At 35.2% G+C, this 25,764-nt stretch overlaps 3 protein-coding genes across 4 annotated transcripts in view; 1 reads left to right on the plus strand and 2 right to left on the minus strand.

Moving 5' to 3' along the window:
* The window catches only part of LOC118268493 (uncharacterized), a 129,438-nt gene that overhangs the window by 99,642 nt on the left and 4,032 nt on the right, over nt 1–25,764 (minus strand). The window contains exon 1 of one of the 2 annotated variants that reach the window (XM_035583015.2): nt 20,480–20,885. The exons of the other annotated variant lie outside the window; for it this stretch is intronic. Within the exon in view, the coding sequence (XP_035438908.1) occupies nt 20,480–20,585 (106 nt within the window). The 5' untranslated portion in view covers nt 20,586–20,885. Of the gene's footprint in view, nt 1–20,479; nt 20,886–25,764 lie in introns of those variants that run through there. 2 annotated transcript variants of the gene reach the window in all.
* Nucleotides 21,029–23,686, minus strand: LOC126912752 (putative malate dehydrogenase 1B). The gene is made up of 5 exons (XM_050706542.1): nt 23,549–23,686; nt 22,529–23,091; nt 21,938–22,406; nt 21,435–21,555; nt 21,029–21,262 (listed from the first exon to the last, which is right to left on the minus strand). Exons 1-5 carry the CDS (start codon nt 23,684–23,686, stop codon nt 21,030–21,032), a joined length of 1,524 nt encoding a protein of 507 aa, XP_050562499.1. The 3' UTR covers nt 21,029.
* LOC126912753 (ribonuclease P protein subunit p30-like) lies at nt 24,279–25,190 on the plus strand. The gene has a single exon (XM_050706544.1). It carries the CDS (start codon nt 24,400–24,402, stop codon nt 25,180–25,182), a length of 783 nt encoding a protein of 260 aa, XP_050562501.1. The 5' UTR covers nt 24,279–24,399; the 3' UTR covers nt 25,183–25,190.

The raw sequence follows: 25,764 nt of genomic DNA on the forward strand, positions 1-25,764 counted from the left end.
GCTGTTCTACATCACCACGCCACCGGTGGTTTCGATTTCAGTAATGTACTTGTATACCTAGTAAAGTACCCACAGCCACCGGATTACTATCACAGTAAATACAGAAGGAGGTTGTTTTGTTTTCCGCCGAATAATCTTTGGCTTTAAATACCGTCCCTATTAATTCAACAGAATTAGTTACACATTAATATTAACATGAACTGTTACTGTTATAGTAACTACCAACTGAAATCATTATCATACCGGTATAACTACCAACTAATAATAGGTTTCAATTTTAAACGACATAAAATCCGCATTAAATGAGTCGAAATCATCAGCTATTCATTGGTAAATAATGGACAATGTAAATAAATAATGTTTCGCATTGTAGTTATTGGGAATACGAGTGCATAGTGTAATGTGTAACAAACCGTTTGGCGACAACAGTAGAACAGTTATAGGGCGGCACATGATCATATTAACTATCTGTTCGTTATATGGAGCGTGCGATACCATTCACTTAATCATTCGTTCGTTGCGGATGTACGCTCTATGCAGAATGAATGAACTATTGAGCACCGAACATTCATATCCGTTAGTGTTGCCGTGCTGCTATTAATAACTTGAACGTTTTTATTGAAAGCTGCAGTTGTATATTGCAGTTAAAAATTTATTTGTTTATAGCCTTATTTAACTTTTATATCCATGTGTGTGTGTTACGTAATTAATGTGCCAACATGGTTCAACGTTTAGTATAACATCATTAGTGATCAATCAAGATCATATTTTGTACATATTTTATGTACATGTATATAGGTGTATTACGCAGATCCCAGCGCCCCCGATATCCAGCGAGCGATCTCGCTTAGATTATTATTATTTCTGAACGAAAATTTCAAGCTTGTCCGTCGTAGCATAAGATTAATAAAGGTCGTGTACTATATTTGATACGCGTCTAATAACCAGTTTCAAATAACAGGTCAGATGAAAGATACCATCCCGTTAACACAATATAAATTGACTTTACGCAAACAACTTGAGAATATCTCAATACATATGGCATTGGTACATAAATAATTGGAAATTACGATCGCACTCGAATGCAATACATTTCACAATAACGTTATTACGATATAAATTCACAGATGAAAGCAATATCTACACGCATTATTGTTTTATAACGAACACTCGCCTTCGGAACTTAATTAAGTCAATATATCCACAATAACATTGGCAAACCGTATCGAATTGTAAGTGGAGACGATTATTTCTTGCCTATGTTTACTTATGAAATACGTCACGCTATTATCTATACAAGAACTTTTTTGATGGAGTAATTGTATGATTATCCAATGACTTCTCCCGCCTTGGGCGAGGCGAGAGGGAGTCAGACTCTTACTGACTAAAAAACACCCCGTTCCTACTCCTGCTCTTTGAGCCGATGCCCCGAAACTCAGTATCCGTAGCAACTACATAAGAACCTGTACCAAATGTGTAATGCAATTAAGAGTTTCTTTCTTTAGTTGCATATGCCAAATTATAGATTAGCGTTGCAAATATTGCAATATTTTATATGTATATCCGAAGGCCTACTATAAGTGCAATTACATACTTAAGTACTTTAGTTTTTGAGTATATAATTCTATAATTATGTTAATCTTATTGTTAGAATATGTAGATAATATGTAATGTAATGTTATAAACCCCATGTAGTGTGTAGGCAGTGAATAAGTAGGTAACTCATTCACAATTTTACCAGAAATTTTAATTTATAGACGTCACAGTATTGAATTTACATATATTATGATCTTAGAACCGAAAAGTGATGATAGCTATTAAAATGTAGAAATATATCTCAAAAGAAACAGGTGGTAATTAATAAACCTGTCGGGTGTTCTCCGGTATAAAGCAATCTTTTGACAATATCATTATGTAATTAGTACAATCACGATCATCTTCTAATTAACGAAACACGTCGTTTGTATTTGACATTTATGAAAAGGTCACGTTACAGAAACGTTTTGAAGTCACTGTGGTTATATAATGGTTATAATAATTAGTTGGACATTTTTGAGTAATCATTTCATTTAAATTTTAAACTAAAAGCTATTATAAGGTTAGAATTTTCAGAGTCATTGTTAAAACTTGACAAGAATAATCCATAGTTCCGAAATGTTTTCATACAAATTGACACACGGATATAATTATATAATGACGTGAATAAGTCTGTAGGTTTTGTTTCTGAAAAAATCTAAAATTATCCCTCCTTATACACTATAAGCTAATACTAATATTCTAATCACATATTATTTTTCAAAATAGGTTATAATGGAATTAAAAATAAATAACCACAGAATAAATATGACACGTTCGTTCGAGCGTGAGTCAGGCTTATTTCGTTTTTTTTTTCTTCTAATAGAGATGTGTCGCCAATATTGATAATGTCAAGGTTGAATGAGCTAAGAGTTCGGTACTGAGGTGACTTTGAGAACGTTCATTGGTATCCACTTGCCGTTACCGCAGACACAGCTAACAAAAGACCCCAGATTGATGCCAAATTCCTACTCACAACACTAATGTCAAAACAAATTGAAAACTATGTCTGAAAATACCGATGAAGACAATCTAAGAACTCAATACCTATTACAAATTACTGAGAACTTGTAAATTAAAACCATATTAAAGCGTAATATTTAAGGTTAGTTTTAGTTTTACGAATAAGGTGGCATCATTAAAGCTCGTCGCTTAAATAGGTATGTTAATTAAGTTTTATTACGTATTTGTTATATTATCGTCTAGACGAAACTCTTAATTTATTCCAAATTCGAAACGTTGGCGGTAAACAATGTCACGTTGACAGCCCGCCATCTTGATGACACAACTCCACAGATTATAAAACAATTCAAAACAATGTGACGTGTGTGAGAACTTTTTAAATATCCTCGAGGTAAAGATCAAAGGAATGACTGAATATTTCGTCATTCCCAACCATATTCTATTATTATTTCCAATCAATAAATTCAGTAGACGGATATTACTTTAAAAGCTCCATAGTAAAAGTTAACTTCATAAATATTCAAGCTAACTCCGTAGAGGAAATCCGATAGAAGGAATAAATTGAGTGGAGAGGGTTATATTGGCCCTGGTTTGGGCGAGAAATGAAGTAAGTACCTACGTACTTACAACTGTGTATGTATGTCGTTGTTGAAAATTCGAGGTATTTTGGAAACTATGAAACGTTTCGCTTCGATAGCATTCGGGGAAAATAAGTTTATCCGCACTTTGTTTCACGGTGGCTGGACTGGAGCGCTTAGAGTAAGACCATTTATCTAAATCTGTCCAATAGTTTTTGTTTCAAACAGTAACAAACACCTATCTATATTGTCGTCTCCCGTCCACTTAACAACTTGTCTTTGCCATTTCTAACGTTTTATTAAAACAAATATCGTTCAGCCAGTATTCTTTCTAAAGTAAAATCTTAAAACCGTCTTATTGCAGCACTAATACGGCGCATCTTCAAGTGCAGTGTACACTGCAACCATTTTTCTTCGAGTACTTTTCCATTAGGAGCTGTTTGCTGTTACTAACATAGGATACACTTGCAAATTGATAGTTCAAAGAGAATCGACGAAATGCATGAATCCCATAAATCTGTTTACAGACGAATTATATTGAGATGGAACCTGAATCATTCATGAGGCGACAATACACAATTTCGCGAAATAAGTAAAAATATAATAATTACGATGCCGACGTATTTAATATTAAAGTAAAATTTCCGGCTCAAGCCAGTGTAGCTGAAAAACGATTAATGAAATCGCTAGTTGTAGGGGAATATAGGTACATACACATACCTATTGGGACCTTTTAAAGTGGAAATTTCACCGTTAATTGTAAACCAGAAATGAAAATTTTAATTATCGTGTAGGTCCAATGCTTTATAAGATATTACGGTACATGTATTGTGACTAATGTTGAAACTGTCAATCAAAATAAGTAGGTAGTATCTGTGTGATCGTAATTACAAAAAACAAACAATGATATTGTAATTAAAATAAGGACGTAACTAAAAATGTATTTTGCTATGATATAATTATAACGATATAAAATCATTTAGACACTCAAAATACAAAACAATATTTTAATTTCGAATCGAAATTGAATAGCTGTAAGTAGATATGGAAACAGCGAGTGTTTTATTAAGTCGGCGCGAGATGGGAGCTATTTTTATTTAACAACGAACGATCGATCGCGTATCTACCTAATATTGCCTATGATAAATATAATATTACAGCACTTGAAGGTCTAGACAAGTATAAAGTTTGTAGACATTATAATATGGGTCACCTTTATACCGCACTCAACCTAAATCAACAATAACTTTATACATTTCAAAGTTACATTCTGTTTTGACTAAACCTAATAGTTACTAAACATTAATTTGTTCTGCCCACCCTCTGGCTGTTTTTGTTACGTAAAAGCTACATTTTTATATACCTTCACGAAAATGATTAATTACAACGCGGTGATGAAGCGATTAGGGATTCAATTCCGACGCAGGTTTTTGCGACTTAATTCTTTTTTCCGTGAAATGTTACTGGAAGCTGGACTTTTGGCAATATCATCATGAAAACTGCCTCGTTAGTCACTAGGGAGGGGTCAATAACTCCTAATAAGATTGACTTTATTCCACAACAAACAGAAGCTGGCCAAATAATCGCAATTACTTCTCCCAAACGTATGGCAAACGATAACACAGTTATTAAAAAGAATTTCCGAATTATCAGCATTCTAACTATTTCATCCAAGGAAGCGAAAGCGGAGAATCCACATGTCTAGATATATGTGCCAATGTAGCCTGAAACAGTATTTTTGTATCCGAGATAAGCCGTGATAATCCGACCACAGACAACAAAACCATTCATTATGCCGCCCAAACTGTCCAACCGCTGGTGGTCCAGGACAGTTTGGTTTGACAATCTATTTTCCAGAGACAGCTGGGCGGCCATATTGTGCGGTGTGCTCAGATGACCGCAATACCAACTAGCCGGTGGCCGTTTTACATCAGAATCGAAAGATTTTGTATTCAATCTGTTGCTAACACCACCACAGCTTGACAATTTGACATCTCTTTATGAGTTAGACAATGTGTATTGGAAAATACAAAAACATGTGCTGCAAATTCCTATTGATAGGTTTAGAAGAAAAAACAGGGCCCAATGTGCAGCCATTTATGATTATTTTATATGGTCTTTAAATCATTTTAATGATTTTATGGTATATTATTGCCACAATTAACTTAACAAGAAAGTAAACATCCAACATGATCAAAAATTAACCTGCCAATTCTCATTTGTAACACGCTTTTTTTTATCGCGCAATGGCTTCCCAACAAAAATACCCCATCCAAAATTGATCAAGGGACGAGCGAAGTTCAATTGTTCGCTAAATAATCCATTTCGTCCGAAGAAAAACTCGTATTTATAGGAACCAGCTTTTATAAGTCGCCGTCCAATAGCTAGTGGTCTACAAATTGGATGACAGTCTGACGAGCCACCGGGATCGATGTTGTATCAAGGATTGGGAATCCTTTATCGACGACTGCGGACTACGTGATGTGTTTTAAATTTTACATCATCGGATCGCCCTACGTGTTTAGGAACACTAACACCTTAAGGTCTATTTCTGCCTGGCCTTAGTCTCCGTTATCTTTACAAATACAGGAACCATTTCATAAAGCTTTCTATACTATACTTGATCTCTTTGGAACCATTAGAATGGTCTGGACTACATGTGTATTCTAATTGTTAACTGCTAATTCGAGGACAAAACGTGTAACAGTAAAATATTCACGCGTCATACGAGTCACACAAAGGACCCTGACACGCCCACCGTTTTTGTTATTTAAACGACACGACAACGAACAAGTATTCAAAACATTACTCAGATTAAGCGAGCTAATATTTTTTATACGGTTTTAAATCATACACGTGGGCGGAAGTGGGTTAACGATCCGTGATTCAGACGGCAGGACGATGCACTCGCAAATGATCCTCACATCAATCACGCTGAGAACTTATGGGCGTAATAAAGCGGTAGGTACATTGTCACGTAGGTCGGCAGTCGGCAATCACAAAGACATACGATGAATAACAATTCCCTAGAACATTTTAATAAGACTAAATTCAATTGAGAAATGGAAGCTGATGGAGAAGTAAACGCTGTTACGTCAGTTAACAATTTCACTGCAGAGTACACTAGTGTCAGTAAATAAGAGAAAGCTTTCGGAAAATGGACTGAGCGCCACTGTATCCCTTGTTGAAAGTGTGTCGCAACAGCGAAACCATTCTACAAATCCCTAGAGAGAATAAAGTGTAACAAAATCAGGAATGTGCCTTTAAAATGATACGGCTATTTAAACAGATTAACATTTTATGACAAATTAAGAAAATGACGCCAGCCCGTATTATAATATCCTTGTGGAATCTTTGTAATTTTTGGTCTTAAGTGCCTATTTAAGAGAGACTTAAGTGTCGTTATTTTATGTAATAAATAAGACACCGTTTACTTAGGTACTCTGTTTAAGACTTAATCTGACAATGGAAGGCAAGTTTCTTGAATAATCCACCAAACGTTTCAACTATAATCTCATTTCTTCTTACAAACTTTTGTTGTAACCTGAGAATTATTTGCTATACTGATAAATATTGTCATTCGGTATAAAGATTATGACCACGTATATTCCGTCACGCTATCAGCAAACTGAATATTTTTCCTACAACATCTTAATAATTATAGCCTAATAATATAATATACCGAAAAATAAATATCATAGTTAGTTGTCACGAGGAACGTGGCGGCCCACGTACCCATTAGTTAGGTATTCGCATTTTAAACTTTTCACGCCCCTTCCGCTCCAGTTGTACAATGTCACACTGTCACATATGGGTGCGTACTGCTTACTAAGTAACCTTGCAATCTACGAGATAGCCAAAGGTTCTGTTCAAGTACATCCATAAAAGTACTAAACTTGATCAAATAAAGGGAATGACTAAGGAAATGAACTTGTACGATGTCATAAAAGAATACTGTCTTAAACGCTACCAGACTACGGTAGCACTAATTTGATTAGGCTTGTTTTATATTACAGTACTTCATGAAAAAGCTGCATGAAAAATTGTGGTTAAGAAATCTCTACCTTGATGCAAGTAAATCCGCGAAGATAAACACACAAACATAAACAATAATATCAAAATAAAACAAAGATTTATCCAGTAAAAACATCCGAAAAGAGAAATAACAAAATGGCGCCCACACGCTCACATTTCTTTACCGCAAACAGAAAAACAAATGCCACGATTATCTCTGACCTTATTACATACTGACTTAAATTAATATGAGGCCTACCGCTCGGCGATAGACTGACGGACGAAACCACACAACATTTTACTGTCCGTGGCATAAAATGCTGCATATTTGTCTACGTCTGCGCTCATTCACAAGAGCGTGTATCAGGGTCGACGAATTATAAAACAAAGCCAACAGAGTACTATCAAACACAGAACAACTCGAAGGAAAAGTAACCGACTAGCTGGAAAAGTAAAACCTGTCTCCATTTACTTTTTTGCAACAAAACTTCGTGGTACGGAATCATAATGTCTCTGGTTCCTACGGACAAAGACAACGAAAGTTTATTTTTTTAGAATACGTTCTACCTTCTTGAATTACCAACTCAAAAAAAAAACGAGATCCCAGCGAGTATTATTAATATTAACTGAAATGATAATAATCATTATTTTAATGGTTAAAATTATTGTACAGTTCGACTAGTAAGGAAACTAAATTCCAAGAGGTTGTTTATTAATCACGTGCTATTTAGCCCTTAACTATAACGACATTTGGAAGTTCGGCCCATTTATTATTTAAGGCGGTTAGTTAGTATTGGTATTTATAGAGTATTCAACAATTGGGCAGAGTTTACACTTACTTATTGTTCTTGTAGATACTTATTTTAAACACAAGTCTTACTATCTTGCATGAAAGACAAACTGCCCTTATTAAGTTGTTATGAAAAGTCATAGCGTTAAGTTTAAAACAAAAAACTACAGCTAGTTCCACCAGTTGAGTAATCATGAAAACTTTTTGACATCGCAATAGTGTTCAGTCAGGCAGTAACAAGCTTAACAGCATTTGTAGAAACTTTAAACATCCAACTGTACTCCCGCTGGCTACTGTCGGAGCTCGCACTGCAGTCGGGTCAGTTATTATTATTTATTAACAAAACATTAATATCCGCTGCGGCCACACTCCATGTCACCGCAGTGTTCCGGTAGTTTATACCAAACTCGACGTGACTCGAGCTCGACGCACTGTCGCGCCACATCACGCTGACACCAACCTACATGCTTAGAATAAATATTAAACAGCATAACAACGTTCACGTTAGGCAATAAATACATTGAAATTACATTCAAAACATATTAATGCTCGGCTCCCTGCTCCTTACATATTATTGAGTTTCCATGTCAATTTCAGAACCTTTGAAACCCTCTTTGAAGCACTTAACACTCCATAACCTCACAAACATACGAGTCCTCAGAGGAAACTTCCTCTATGTTTAATGAAGACACGCTATACCGGCAATACAATTACAGGAGTCAAATTAATAACACTTTAATGAGACAATTAAAATGCCGACTTTCCCGCGACGGAAAGGGACAAAACCGCAAGCAGGCGTTATTCTATCCCGTTCCCGAGGTCTCTTACCGATGTCATTATTTAGGCACAAGCACAATGTAAGTTCTTAAAGTACTCGATTTTAACCCAACGGCAATTCGAGCCATAATTGAAAGCTGTTTCCTTAAACAATTAGGTTGTCAGCACTGGGGAAACGTTCAGGACGCTGGGGGCATGAGCACCGCCGCAATTTTCGAACAAATAATTACTTTTGTTGAAAATTTTCGCTTCTACTTAGACATTCCCAACCCACACATCATTCAGTCATAGACCTTACTGTTTAATAGGAACGTATCCCTTTCACATTTCCCCATAATGATTTTCTCATGAACGATCCTACTTCAAACGAGCCCTCGACTTCGTGACCGTTTATATTCCAAACAAATGTTATCGCTACGCCTATACCAAGCGTCCACGGACAGTCCCCAATCATTATCTTAATTATGATCCGTTCACATTTGTCGTTTATGTAAATTATTAGTTGATCGCTACTCGGATCAAAGTACCAGCTTGACACAATAACTGTGGAAAATATTTGATATGTTTGCTTATTGACCACATATTTATTTTCACATGAAAAAAACGTACAGTTAAAAACGCACGTACACGCCGCGTTGAATATTACATCGCCGTAATACTTATTCTGCTAAATTATTCAGTGCAACCGTTCGCCAATTACGTCGGCACTAGAGCCATATGTTTAAACAGACTGTATAAAATTTCCCACAGTTGTTTTTATTTGGCTCGGGTAAGTGTGTTGTAAATCTGTGAGAACAGTGTGCTTGCAAACAAGAGCGAGCTAATAACAGGTTATGCAATGAAATGAACACGAACTAAACCGCAGAGCGCGACTCCGATGAAATTAATTGAGTAATTATGGTTGACTTGGAAATTTCACCGGCCTACGTGAACGTACCCGTACAACTTGGTAAAATTAGACAGCACGGAAATGAGGCCGGTGTTCAACTATCTCGCCCGGAGGCACGTACACGTTTTAAATTGAAACATTATACCAATAAACGTAACATTACGGTATTAACCGAAACATTTTTAGGCTGGTTAAAGCTTGCCACATGTGGGTCGTATTGTGCCACGCCTACAATCAATCAAGTGTTAGACAACTACATTTACAAGTACATAACATACATACATATGAAGGTGAAGAAATAACTCTTAACTTGTTACATATGTACGTATGTATTAGTATTACAGAACCTACTTTGATATAAACTCTTACAAGTAACCAGAAAGTGAACTTCATTGCCATCACGTACCTGAAACAAAAATAGAATATTTATTACTTAAATACTCTTGTTAATTTATTTCACTAGTTTTCGCTGATGAACTTTGACTGCATTCTCAAGTTGAGAATCTCAACTCATCTTAAGGATACGTTTGTAATTTTTCATGATAGTTAATTGCAATTTATATAAGTCAGGTGTCATGTAACCTATTTTAATCACATACGTAAAATAACTTAAGACATTTCTCTCGTGTGTCCAAGTGCGAAGTTTAATTATTGAATTTATTGTTAGTTAACTACAAACTACTGTTAGTAAACATGCCCCACACACCACAAGCTACTCGTAGATTACAACTGTACGATCAGTAAGCAGTAGTTATTACTGTTCCCGTCTTGCAGAATCCTTACGAGTGTTAGATCCAATAACTAAGCGTTCTTGCCTATCCTATAGCTAGCTGCCTTACAAGTCGGACCCACGATCTGAACCATAGAGGTAGGTAACTATAACCACGTAAATATCATGGTTATTTCTTTGAAGAAGTTAGCACACACTATCTATATTACTTGAAGTCTTTTTTTAATGGGGGAAATTCATCCAATGACTTCTCTCGCATTAGGCAAGGCGAGAGGGAGTGTCAGACTCTTACTGACTAGAAACCACCCCGTTCTTACTCTTGCTTTTCGGGCCGGAGCCCCGGTTAACCCGTTAGAATACTGAGTAAGGTTCAGTACCGCTAACTACCTATATACAACATATTATTTCATCATTTATTCAGTTCCGAGGAACCAATCTAATGAAAGCAACATTAGAACGTAGTACAATAAAAACCCAATCTTCTTTAGTGTTCAATAATAACCTTATTTTATTCAACGCTTCCATACAGTATTATTCATCTTCACAAAAACAATTTGATGGCGCGCCGAGTACAGCGCAAGGCTTGACCTTTCTAACGGCTAGAATAAAAAAAGTGTGTTACGCCCAACTCGTCTCGCCAAAAAAGGAACGAGAACAGTTACATCCCGATTACTGTAAATAACATTAATCTTAACTATTAGTGCCAGTACACGGATCTAATGTTTTTTGTATTATGTACCTACTAATACGCGTAGGCACACTAATTTGTTGTAGGAACAAAGAAATCCGAACATTATAAATTGCTAATGAGTTTCCAGAAAACTCCTATATCTGCACGTATTCTTTATTTGAATATCATATTTATTCAAAGTATAATAGACGAGTTTTTTTTTAAACGTCAAGGTAACGATTGTGATTTCTTGGCAAGTTTTTAGTACGTGTGTTTTTGAGCTTGTATGTTTATAATAATTTATCAATAAAAAAACTATAATCATTGATGATTTGTTTTTCATTACATTCTTTAATCTATACAGTACAGTGATACACGATACACACCACGGGTTGTTTGGTCATTGGCCACTTCTCACCCAAACATATTGCGATGATTGTCATGTTTACAACCTTGCGAGTAACAGGTTATGCCTAGCTCACATTGATGTGGTAGTGTTAATCTGAATATGACATCATACTATTTACGTACCTGCGTCAGACAACCCACGACATACCTGCATAGTATTACCTAGGAACTGCCATAAAGGACCTATAGATATAAGAGAGTTTTACTTTACATCTTGTACCTATTATAGGTATAATGTACTATAGATACTAATGTACTAGACAATGCTCAAATACGATCACTAGTTACATGTTAACTTAAAGTATTAATTTATTCCAATGCAGTCTAGGGATCCTGTGGCATCAAGCAGATATTTTTTTTTTTATGTGAAAGATTAAATTATATATTATTATTATTTGTATAGAAGCATTATTTCAAAATTGTAAGTGTACATATGTGGGCACTATGTTTGAAATAACCCGCTATTTTATTTTCTTTACAAATTGGTTTTATTGTCCCGTTAGTTTTGACGTATTGTAGTTACATTGTTCCTACATATATATACAATAGATAAATAGTGTATCAGAGAAATTGTAAAAAACTTCTTTTTTAAAAGAGTAACGATGGAGTTTCTTGCTCGTTCTTCTCCATTCGAAGCTACACTTTGGAACGAGCGCCTAGCTTCACTGACAGACAGACTGACGGACAATTAAATTTGACGTTTCAAAAGTGCCTTATTTAGGATTAATTGAAATAAATGCTTTGACTTTGACTTTGACTTTGACTTTGACTTTGATACATGTTTACTTATACATATTTTGAATGCGAAAGTAACTTCGTTTTATGCTTTATCTATTCAATCAATCTTCAGAAGTGTTGAACTCCCATTTTCATCAGTTCATTAAGTACTGGTCTTCGTCGCGTGTACATACGAGTATGGAGAGACAATATTGAAGCGACTTAGAAGCAAGTGGACTCCTAAGAATATTTGCATCAAAAAACCCAATAATACTTCAAATACTCATCAGTGTGCAACCATTATAAACTAGTTATTACGAGGAACCAAATCAAAACAGAAATAAGTAGATATACCACTTTAATTTAAAAATGTAATCACAAGGCTGACAGGTACGTCATTCTAGCGTTTTTTTCTTAATATTTAGCTCATAAGAAACCTTCAACAATTTTATGGCAATTCTCCACGCCTGATTACATTATATTATCTTCCATTTTAGGCGTGATGTCAAAGAACCGTAAAGAAATTCTTGCTATCCAGTTTCCAACGTAACACTTTGCCAAAAATAGTCACAGGTTGAACTCACGGATCACGATCGGCAGTATAATGCAATATTGTGAGTATTGTGGCTTTTATTTGCCTTTCTGACCAAGCCATCATACCATAGAAATCAGCATTGGCATTTTTAAAACACTGACGAAATTGTAAAGCGGTTAAATAAAAAAAAAACTAGGTATGTCATGAATGAACACAGGTATAAATTAAGATGACCCCCAACTAAATCCTTTATCCTCTTGTAAACATATTTCCATCTTTTAGAAGTTTAAAGACTCCTTCAATTTGAATCATTTGGTCTTTACATTTAGTCGTGTAGCATTTTTTATCCGGTATTAGTCGTTGTAGGCATCCGAGAATGATGACGCCACGGAATGCCCCATCGATGAGTTCACCTCAAGTCAATATTCGGAACCAATCTCAGTCACTTAGTATTCTTCAACTTTAGCATTTTATAGGACCTTCGGAGATTAGTTGAGGCGACTTTAGTGCACTCTTATTGTAAGGTAGAATCAAAATACGGTATGATAATTGTATTTATTCGAGCTAACATTACTAACAGATACATTACGTGTGGTTTTAGTTATTGAATAACTATGCGAATGAATATTGGCTGCCTGTTCCGGGATCGAATCAGTATTGTGGCTTTCGTTTCAAGAAATTCTCAAGTTCATCAAGTTTTGTTTTTGATGTTTTATTTTAGGGTCTTTTATTCATAGAACATGCCAGCCCTGTTGAGTCATAATAAGTATTCTTACTTACTTACTACTACAACCACACATTATAAGTATATTACTATTGAACAGGTTCTCCATTTGTCCCAACCCTAACCCTCAACATGACATAGGTGAAAAATAATTCAAATGCTAAGTAATATGATACAGTCAATTGCTAAATCACTAATTCACTACAGTAAAATTTTCTAATTAAGGTAACATAATCCAATCAAAAGCCCTGAAAGTCTTAAATAAACCAATTAGCAAAGATGTAATTGCTTTATAAATAAACATTGATTTAAAAAGGCTACTGCTGCTGTTACTGCCCTTGTTTTCATATTGCATGGCACTTCGACCTTGTGTAGGACACGCTAAGTTTATAGCCTGACTATATCTACTCGAACAGAATTGTTAATTTTCTAACCGAATTGAGAGAAACATTTATAACAAAGAAAGATATATCTCAAACGCCCACACACATTGTCTAGACTTGTCTCTGGCCTACGTGGACCGCTCTTTACATTTAAATGATATTTTCTGTATTCATTGGAGACAAGGTTATTATAATAACAAGCATCTATAAACTTTCTAGTTTACTTACAACTGTCCTCGCAGCTATACATTATTCTATCATATTATACTAGGCATGTCAAAGTTTAGAATTAAACCCTCAAGGTTGTTGGGTCAACATTGACAACCTATAACTCCTTTCCAATAACCCAGGCGTTAAAAGTATGTTGTACCTACTCTAGATTTCTCTAATCAAGTACGTGACGGGTTCATGCGACAACCGGTCCCCACAGCGCATTATAGACAGGCGACTACGCGTCCGCACCAGTATTAAACATTATATAACTCATCATTACTCAGGTAATGGAACAACGCAATCTTCATAAACGAATAACGTTGCCAAAAACCACGCCATTAGGCATAGGTACTCGCAGAATACACGAGTCGAGTAGATAATAATCAAAATTTAATTATGGCTTATATCCACGAGCCACACGGCCATTAATTGGCTTGTGTCGAAATAATTACTGAAGGAGGCAAGTAGCTGAGGAAGGCGACAGCTCGCGACCTTGCAGCTATCTTCCGTCTTCCGTTGACACAACGGTATAACATGTTCTGGTGTTCTCGTGTTGAAATTAGCTTAGAACATCACCCTCTTTCGAAAAACCCTTAAGTAGTTAAGACGCTGAAGCTTTTAAGTGCGTTAATTTAAACAAACCATTTAGATTCCTTGAGTACCTAATGGAAAGTGAAAAGAGGTGTTCTAGTATTTTTAGCAAAAGAACAACACTGGTACCTTTGTTTAGATATGGTCTCGGTAAACACTGTACACTGAGCCAACAAAACCACCGAATTTCAATTTAAAAACGTAATTTTGATGACCACAAAAAGTTATCCAAAAAGACAAACATGGCGCATACAAAAAAGAAATTGCTTCTTTAATAGCTAGTCAGTTTTTAGCACGAACAGCGCCGTTACAAAAGAAACAACGGTTCGGTTTTTATTTTAATTAATTTTGCTTGTGGCGTCGTGAATGTTACATGTGAATTAATTTTTATGTTTTTTTTTACAACAAAATGTTCATGCACGCTATTTTGCAATCAAACCTTTCTACTTACATGGAAATTTCTTTGGGTCTTTGATTTTATATCGGCATAGATAAAGGAAAAATTAATTAAGTTCATCAAAATAACTCTACGACGTGATGTAGCTATCTTGAATATTCAAAATAATATAAATAACATAGTTAAATGAATTTACTATTTAGCATAAAATGTTAATGAAGTTATTTTAAGCTTAATAAGTATATGAGCACAAAGTCTTCAAACACGCAATGCACTTCATTAAAAAATCATTATGCATCATCAGGGTAAGGATAAGTTAAGACTAATAAAAATCAAATAAAAAACAAAATGGCGTCAGATTCTCTAAGTTTATTTGTATTTTTTGCAGATAGCACTAATACAAACAAGTTTTAGTTATCCAAGGCTGTCCGTTTATGAACATTAAATGTAATGACGAAGACGATATTTTAGTAAAGGTCAGTGCATAGACAGAACAGGTAGGTAAGATCATTTTAGCTCCTGCGCGCATGCACATAAAATTATTGCTCAACAACCGGTCGGCCCTGCTAGATTCCCAGTTTATCTAGTCGCGTTGAGCCGAGAGATATATTAAGAAATTAATACTCTTCACAAGTGCACCAGCCTCTCCAAGATACCCAAGATTCTAGAAAGATATCTATAGAACTAGTAAGTATTACTTATTTACTGCTTATAACATTCCTTGCTCGATCGCTGATGCTCCATTAAAATTCACCTTGTAACCATTTTGGCACAACATGAACCTAATTTCAGAAAACACCACGACAATAAGTGGTAAATATGGCAAGATATAAGAAGACGATTTCTAATAACTGTGAAGAACGAAAAGGGGCAATGATGTCAAGTATTTGCTGTACAATTTATGCAGCATTAGCACTCATGGCAATACACAGCGGCCTCGCGAGTACAATCACTGCAGTGGCGAGGTGGCAACGACATACCCTGTCGCAACGTTCGCATCATTGATAATTGTGTTGTAATCTTATTATTTTGCTTACCCACAGGTTAAAAGCTATCAAGATTAAAGAATACTTCGTGTATCTTGAGAATGAGTATTGTTCATTTTAAAGGTTGAGAAGGAATACTACAGACCCCATTGTTACATGCCTTCAACGGGTATTTTAAGACGTATTTATTGTAGTTATTTACAAGTCTTTTGCCACTCACTTTGTAGAAACTCTTATTCAATACTAATTGTCTATAATAGGTACATCACCTCTGCAAAATTTCTGGCTTCTTAACCCAGCTGTTATATTATAAAGCCACACGAAGTCTATTAGTCAATGAATAGATTTAAACTTATTTAACAAGAACTTCTTATAGATATAATAGAACAACATTTTAAACAGGAACTTGTTAGGTAGTTACCACAAATAATGTTGAAACAACTTAAGGGCGGTTTTTTAATGTGCTAAAATCTTGAATATCAGCAAAGGTTTCTCTAGTACTCGTACCTTTTAGCAAAACATACCAAGTGGTGGCCTTTAACACTCGTTTTATTCGAGCCCGGGTCGGGGCGCAGCTTCTTTGATAGCTCGTTATATGGAACAAAGGCAACGCTACATCAAACGAGGTATTTCTTTACGCTGTGACATTTTAATAACGGGACCCCAATTGGTTTCCCATTTTATTGTTAACGTCAATTTAACAACGGTCGGTCGTCTGGCAATACATTGTTTCAATTGCGTATTTCAGGTAACTAGTTAGTTATATAATCTCATTACGGTCGTAATTAAGTAGGTACAGAGTAAATCGTAGAGCTAAATAAATTCACTTGGTAGTGATCTGTTGCTATTGTTGGAATATTTATAATGGCATTTACTGTTCCGTTTAAAATTTTAATTATTAACTATATTTATATCACTGCAATGTGTATGAACGACAAAAAGACTGTGTAACAATTAACTATAATGTATAATATTTAACCTTAAATCTAAATCTTAGTACGTTTTAGACATAAATTGCTGTTCTCAACTATTTATTAGTAGGTATCATTACCCACAACCCAACTCACAAAAACACAGGTATTTTAACGTTCAAATGTATCCAATGGACAATTTCTTATCAGCATTATTTTATGTGAGAACAAGTTCTAAAAGGCCATTAAAGATGTTTCTCGCCGAACCTGACCTGCCTTTACTAGGTACTACCTGTAAAATGTAGAGGAACTAATACGTAAATGTAACGAGCCACTGGAAGCCAGCGAAGTCATTTGCCATGTAATGAGACTCATTGCCCTCTGCAAACCAGTTCGATGGACGCGCGAACACAAACAGGATTCCCAGTCTGCCTTCCGGACTCGAAGATTACAAACCAATTACATGAACACGTTAAAATAATTCAGATAAGCAAGCTTACTCCATTATGCGTATTAATAATTACCTAGGTGTGTTCAAGTGACCTTATTTCTATTTTAAAAAGCTACTTGGTATCATTGCGTCCGCCAGGGCATTGTGTCCGATCAGTCACGGTCTCGTTCATGATCGCACGAATAAGCTCACTCCAAAAGAGTGTCTGCGATCATGTTTCACAGCCATATTTCGTGATGGGAAATGACGAAACGAGGAAGTTTCGTGAGAGTCTGCAGCGCGTTACTATCGCATCATCTAGATGTGATAATGCTGTAAAAAATTGCCAAAACACTTATCGGATCAAGTGGCTGGATATAGCATCTGTGGTGTCGAATCTGACATGATCGCGATAGCATGTCTAGACTCAGAGGTAATTCAGAGCTCCCTCCTCGCGCCACAGTCCCGTTAGCCGGATACCGCAGCACCCGCTTGTTATGCAACTGATGTGTCCCTCGTTTGCCGCACTGACGCGGATCGTGCGTCGAACGCGCGCAATCCGCGTATGCGCATTCAAAAACACAAACTTCACAATCCAATTACTGTAAAACTTGCTAGTTATAAAGTATTTTAATTTGTTCACTGTTAGAAACCGGGCCGCTATGTTAATACATGTGCAAAATTCACTTTGCAAATTGAACCCTCCAAAATAGTCACCCGAAAATAATCCCATCAATCAAATGTATTTTTACGTTTGTTTTGAATCGGTGTCGGTAGCGTACTGTTGTTAGGTATATCCTAGCGGTACATTTATGACTACACAGAAGTGAGATTTGTTTAATTTCTTAAACGTTTAATTGTGCTTTCCGTCCTACTATCAGCTAATAATCGTAGTTACTTTTTGCTATCCATGGCCGACTTGGTAGCTATTTATTCCTTTACATAAGAATATGGTAATTTATAGATATACGAGTACCTAGATTAACTAGATTCTAAAGTGTATAAAAAAGGCTAAGCTCGGTTAACATGGCATAAATGGACGCGAGTCATATATCCGGTGTTGCCATAAAAGTAGAATCCATAGATGCAAACGGAATAACTTTAGCCTTATTAGTGATGATAAAATCGTTTGATATAAAAATGGTGATTTTTGCAGTCTATTACTTAATTATTATTTACTCCTCCTTTAGGGCGTAAGTCCTAAATCTTAGGTAGTTAGGTAGTTATTAAAAAAAATTGTTTTATCTAAATATATTTTTTATGAGTTCCATGAACCACATGTGCTTCTTTTTTGAAAAGTTTACTAAATCAAATTGCGTGTTCAATCGCGACTACCAACTAAGGCTGCTTTAATTCCCAGTTTGGGCAGATTTAAGTAAGGGGATTTTGTGATTCCAAAATTTTTTTTGCTAATGGAACAGATCAGATTTATATCGGATCATAAGGCATAATTCCCGTGGATGGCAATAGGTTTGACAACAGACTCAGAATACAATAGGAGAAAAGTGTTATTTTTAACCACTACAAGCCAAAAACTGGCAAAATGTGTACTGAACTTTAATGAATAAACTTAACTGACTATGTTATATATAATACTTTTAGCTTATTCATAAAAATAATTATACCGTTGGGACAAAATCACACCTCATGCTAATAAGTGGTAGGTAATCATATTCATCCCACACAGTCATATACAAGTTTTTAAGTAATTCAAGATAAAAATAAGAGACAAGGTATATGCATATAGCTAAATAATATAAGACAATACCTTATTTTGAACTAAAATAAAAAGGTAAATGTAACATTGTTATATTTTTCATTATGAGCATATTAATTACTGCTTCAATATTAATTATTTGTTCTTTATTTTTCAAAAAAGTTCAGAGTAAAGAACCAGGCATCTTGTAAGTTTACTGACAATGTGCACATATTTGAGGATAGCTCCCGTGTGATCAACTCGGAAAACAGAACAAATAATGCGGATATTCAAATGTATCCGTTGCATAGAGCAAATTGCTTTTATCTACCTATTTTGACACAACACAGGTTGCAACCAAACACAATGTAATCTTACTTATATTATACAAGGGAAATTTTGTGTGTATGTATGTTTGTTGCTCTTTCACAAAAAAAGTACTGGACGGCTTTGGATCAAATTTTGTACAGAATTAATTATTGTCTGGAATAACTCAGGCTTTATCCCAGGAAAGTGGGTAAAGCTGCTGGTAGAAGCTTTAGGTTATAATTTCAGAACTCAGACTGTCAACAATAAAGCTCGAAAGAATATATTGCATTCTCTGCTTTATAACTTAGTAAGCTGTTTAAATTGATATGGAGAACATTTGCATGGTACATATTGACCATTTAGTCAAGTAAGTCACAGTGATAACAAATCTATCTTTATTTGAAAATTATAAATAGAAATAAAAATCTTAAGAAAATGAAAAAAATATGTCTTGAGTGCTGCCAGTAGTTACGAAACAAACTGCAGCGACTTTAGTCACATCAGTAGAGCTTTTTAGATATCATTCTGACTATGCCAAATTGTAGAACATAGAATGTGAATCTAGTGCATTGAAATAGAAAATGTACAGACTTCAATAGACATGATTTTTATTTGTTCAGCATTCTTACTTTTGTAATGCATACTGGCAACTGACAACAATATTTTACTCTATGATACTGTATAAGATCTGATTAGAAAAAAAAACAACTGCAATTAAATAGACATTGGGTAGTTATCATTCAGCCTTTTAAAAAAGATTTCTTATCTGTCTTGATTCCATATTCAAAGAGGTGTATTCATGAATGCAGAATAGGATCCTACATTCATAAATACAAGTTTCTAAACTTGTTTTAACATGAAGAATTTTTACAAATGATATGCATTGACAAGCTTTTTATTATGCACTCTGCAGGAAAGTCATTTAAAACTATTTACTTACTACTTTTTTTATACACTTAACATTACATTACCTAGATTATTAGTATTTGATAAACTTTAATTTCTGCTATTGACAACTACGAAATAAGAAAAAACATAACTTGATGTAACATACTTTAATGTAAATTCAAAGGAAAGTAAACAAAACACCACCAAGTCCATGTGACATAAAACATAAATAAAGCTGTGCATGCAAGCGACAGAGCGAGTTAGGTAGGATGGAAGCGTAGGCGGCCAGGTTCTCCTCAGCTCACCTTGTGGGATCGTTGGCGCGGGATCCAGTGGCGTCGCCAGCACACCAGCCAGTTGCGCCACCGCTTCCACGGCCCACAGCACCCCCCACATGTCCCACAACCACATCACAGCACTCCACTATCTCATTATTGGCACAATATTCACACAACTTAACCAATACCAAAGCCTAACTATACTAATAACTTCTATTGAAACGATCATACTTTGGAAAAACTCGTGTCGCAATAAAAGCGATTGCTAGCATATTATCGAGCTCTATCTATCACATTATTCTATGATTTTCGAGTAAAGTTTAAAACGAATGTTATTCAAACAAAGACAGTTACTGCACGTCATAACATTCCTCTGACTGCGAATTACGAAACAATCTGCTTCAACAACGTCTCGTCAACCACTAGCTCGAAACGAAACTTGACTACCTTCACCTTGTTGTGTTGACTAATTCGAATGTGACGTTCAGAAACTAGTGACATTTAACAATCGAGTAATCGATTCAAGATTAATCGAATAGAAAATAAATTATTATTTGGATCTACAGCAAGCATAATACTACTTCTCTTTAATTGTGTAAGTTTTCTGTTTACACGAGCAAGGAACATATTGATGAATTTCTGGTAGATCTTCGGGAGCCATCGTCATTGTCAATTTGGCTATATCAATTAAATATGGTAACTTCATTTGGCGATCCTTTGGCATAAGAAAGTCTGTAGCTGGTTCCCATCGCCCATCGACAAATCTTGCAGGTTGAGAAAATATCCCATCAAAATTTAATCCAAATGATCCTAAATAAAAATATAACATTACATTATGACATATTTCGTCATTAATAATATTAGCTAAGACATGTGAAGTGGAAGTGGTTTAAATTATGATTAAAATAAGAATAATATTAAATGTAAGCGCAGTGTGAATTATGGAAAACAGGTTGTAAATATTTATCTCAACAATATTTACCATCACAACAAATGCCTAGGCATACTATATGGTCGGGGCTCGGGTTTAAAAGCCATAAATTTACCAAACTGATGACGGCAATGGCTTTGCTTAATCTTGCTTGTCCATGTCCAAACTTTTTCTGATGAAGTAAAAATTATATAATTAGAATTGTGTGATGAATTGTATGAAAGTAAACTGAATTTTAGGGCAGTTGAGATAATGTAACAAGGGAGAAAGAAAAAAGGGCGGACAGGACCCAGGGTGGACGAAGTTTATGATTTGCAAAGAAGAATTAGTTAATTTTACCAGAGGAATCTGATGTCTTGAATAAGTCTAGCAATTAGTTTGTCTTTAAAATATCGTGGGATCACCTACTATTAAGTGATTACCAAAAATAAATGTTTAAGCAAGCTTACATGTGTGTGGGAAAACAATACCGTCAACCGTTTGGTCAGACAGTGAATATTTTTTTCTAGAATGGATAATGACATACATATTATTGTTGTTAATAAAGCACTTACTTTCATCTCGGCTACTTCCATCCATAGAGTTTCATTAAAGTGCATTAGGTAATCTAGAGGACGCCTTTCGGGAGTGATAGATCCTATATTCAGAGATGATTGTCTCACTCTTGTGTATCTTTTGTATGGATTGAAGGTGTTGTACATATGTATTGTTGTTTGTATATCAACTAATTTGTTTATTCCGACGAATCCCCACACCGGAGGGCAAAAGATATTTCTCATAGGCACTTGAGCGACTTTTGCTACTACCGGCAAAATTTCCATTCCAACATCAGAAGTCGCAACCACTATGTTGTTTTTGTTAATATTAACGTAATTCCTCAGAATTGTAGCATTATAGCAAGCGGGTCCCAAATTGGGGAAAATTATATACATTTTACGGGATCCTGAAGCATTGATCATAAGAGCCAATTCTTTCATTTTTTTTCTGTTTCCTTGTAGCCAAGTTCCCATTGGTTTACTTTCACTGAAAAAGAAGATAAACAGTCCAAAAGATAAACGGTGAAGGGGTCAGCAAATATGGACATGAACGATTTGACATCCTCGTTTTCCATATACAATGACGTAAGATACGTAATAGATACTTACTCAAACGGTACATGGTCCAGAATAATAAGTACATCAGTACTAGTGAGTGCAACCCCAATTTTACTGACACATTTTATGTCTTTTCCTGGGTTATCAGTTTGGACGTAAGAACATTCTTTTTCAATATAATTCATAAACGATGGGGTACAACGTTCATCATACAAATAGATTTTGTGAATAGTTTTATCACTCTCCATTATTTTATGATCAACTAAGCTCGATATCAAATGCATAGCTAATAAGTGGCCGGCCCCAGAAATAGTTATTACAAACTTCTTTTGAGGAGGAGCATCTAATGTTGGCCTTTTGACTACATCCAATTGGTGTAAAATATTTTCTAGATGAAGTTTTTTCTTAAATTGTAGAATATTGCTAAGTAAACCAGCATACTTTTCCGATGAAAATAATGCGTCAAAATTATAATATGAATAACAATAATCTAAAAATTCTGAGGCCCCTCCAATATATTGTGCTTTACTTCCCTTCATCAATAATTCTTTCCAAACAATAGGTGACTCCTTATGATGCCATTTATTTTTCATGTTTACTTTACATAACCAAGACTAAAAAGAATAATCACAAATTAATATTGTGTCACTATATGTGAGGGAGCCATTCTTCGGCTCGAATGGGTCTGCTTCGACTACAGTAATACCACGGCCTCAGAGAAAACCGGCGTTAAACAACTACAAAGAATACAGAAGGCTGCACAATAAGTGTAAAGCGTCAATTGTATTTAGAAATGGTCAATCTCTAGCCTAGATCGCCGCCCCCCGCACCCCGCCTCATGCCACCATTTGGTTCTTATTGCGCAGCCTTCTGCACGTAGTTCAGACCTGCCAAGATCCGTTGAGAGTACTGTACACACGCATATGGGAACGCACTTGTAACTCTTCTGGTGTTTCTGGTGTCCATGGGTGGCGCCGATTGCTTACCACCAGGTATCCGCCTATTCGTATACCCCCTTACCTCAAGTCAAGTGTCTTAAACTTGTGTGCAAATAATTATAATTTTACTAACTTTCCATTCCATGACAGATTTTTCTATACAGTGGAAACAAAAATTTGGAAGATTTTGTGAAAGATAATCGGCTAGAAGACACGTCTCTGCGTAAGCAGAACATTGAGTCTCTCCAGCAATTATAATGCGGAATCCCATTTTTATTTCGTTAAGATCAACCTTTTTATATAATCAATATATAATATTATTATAAACACTCGCAATATTACGAATATTCAAAACATACTGACAAGTTTGAGATTGATAATATATGTCAATAGAAACACACAGAACAGTGTTTTCAACCAGTAGTAATTAATATTCATGTACTTTAAGTAACATAAATAAAGGTTTGTTTAGTAGTAGTTTACGTACTACCTCACCTCAACAAACAAATAAAAATAAAAATATTTAAGCCATCGAATCCTAAATCGATTCTCGATTTGAATGAAAAAGCTTCGAACCTTTCTAAACGTGAACAATACTGTCATAATTTCGTCCATGACGTTCTTTGTCTAACATGTCACTTTATCACTGTCACTACCCTATTTCAATGTGACCCATGTAAAAAACTCGGTAAGTTTGTTTTGGCACTATAATCTTCAAATGAATTAAGTCATACTGCATAATATATAATGTTATGGTGTGTTATATTATTTTTAATCAACTTCTTTAAATAGAATTTTAGTTATTATTTTGATTTGATCTGAGATGCTTAAAATTAATTACATAACTGGCAACACAGCTTGTCAACCTGATTTGACAGACGTTGTTGACAAATGTTCTTTTCACAACAAATAGCACGTTATTTTCTCTAGAAGTGCCGAAACCGTCGAAACTAAATTGTATACATAGGGTTCTATTTGAATAACATGGCTAATCGCAACTGGGGATTTTGTGATTTGTTTGTCAGCAAAAATTTTGAACCTGATAAATTACATCTTTTAGAAAAACTTGGTTTCAATACCATTGCTATCAATACACATGTTGAAGAACCTTCGGATGAGCCTAAAAAGAAGAAGAAGAAAGGAGAAACCAGGGATAAGAAGGACTACGTACCGCCGCCAGCAGATATTGTTAAAGATCCTAATTCAAAACTGAATATTTTACAGAGGGTAACTATTGAATTCTCTGACTCTAGTATATCGCACAAACTTAATCAATCTGAAAATCTTAAACAGTATGATATAATTGCTGTGTTACCTAAGACTTTACAAGCTTTCCAGTATGCTTGTGCCTCTATGGATATAGATATAATAACTTTTGAACCGGTATGTAGAATTCCTTTCAAAATAAGCCGGAAACTGTACACACAAGCAGTGGATAGGGGAATATTCTTCGAAATAATGTACTCACCAGCTATAAGAGACTCAACATGCAGAAAGAACATCATCAGTACTGCACACATATACCATGCAGTTGGAAAATCAAGGAACATAGTAGTGACCAGTGGAGCTGAGAATTACATGCAAGTTAGAGATGTACATGATGTCATCAATTTGGGATTTCTACTGGGCCTCAACAGTAATGAGAGCCTCGAAGTTGTGAGGAACAATGCAAGACGACTTATCCTGAAAGCGGAGGCCAGGAAAAATGGTAAACATTATATACTTGTTGATTCAATAAATGATGACAGTAAAATGTCTGAAGATTAAACTGTTCACATTATTTATTTTTTTATAATCACAATATTTACAATAATTCCAATAAATACAGAATAACTATATTAACTCATCACAGATATTGTAGTGGAGACGCATCTCATTAAAATATATAATACATCAAAATATACATTTACAGATAATTATTTTCCATTTGAGTCACAGGCATCAAGTTTACAACTTATGGTCAATTTACACGGATGCAAAATGAAATGGAAGCAAGCTTTTCCAACAAAATTAGTATACAACCATAATTAACATACAAATTAAAATAAAAGGAACTAAAAAAAGTTGCATGTGTTCTGGGCAACAGGGAGACATTCTCGTGTTCGTGTAGAATTCAGTGGAACAAACGGAGTTGGTGGGATAAGTCACATCATTTAGGTGCCAACTGTTTACATTAACAGTTTGAGGGAATTCATGCACCTTCTCACGACATTAGGCGAAACTGACGCTTCCATTCCATTCTGCGGCGGTGTAAATTGAGCTTAGAGTTTTATTCTTATAAAAAAGTAAAAATTTATCATTTTGTGTTTGATTGCAAATAGATTTTTTATGAAGAACTTTTAACTTATT

The sequence above is a fragment of the Spodoptera frugiperda genome, chromosome 29, assembly GCF_023101765.2.
Source record: "Spodoptera frugiperda isolate SF20-4 chromosome 29, AGI-APGP_CSIRO_Sfru_2.0, whole genome shotgun sequence".
In the NCBI taxonomy this organism is placed as follows: Eukaryota; Metazoa; Arthropoda; class Insecta; order Lepidoptera; family Noctuidae; genus Spodoptera; species Spodoptera frugiperda.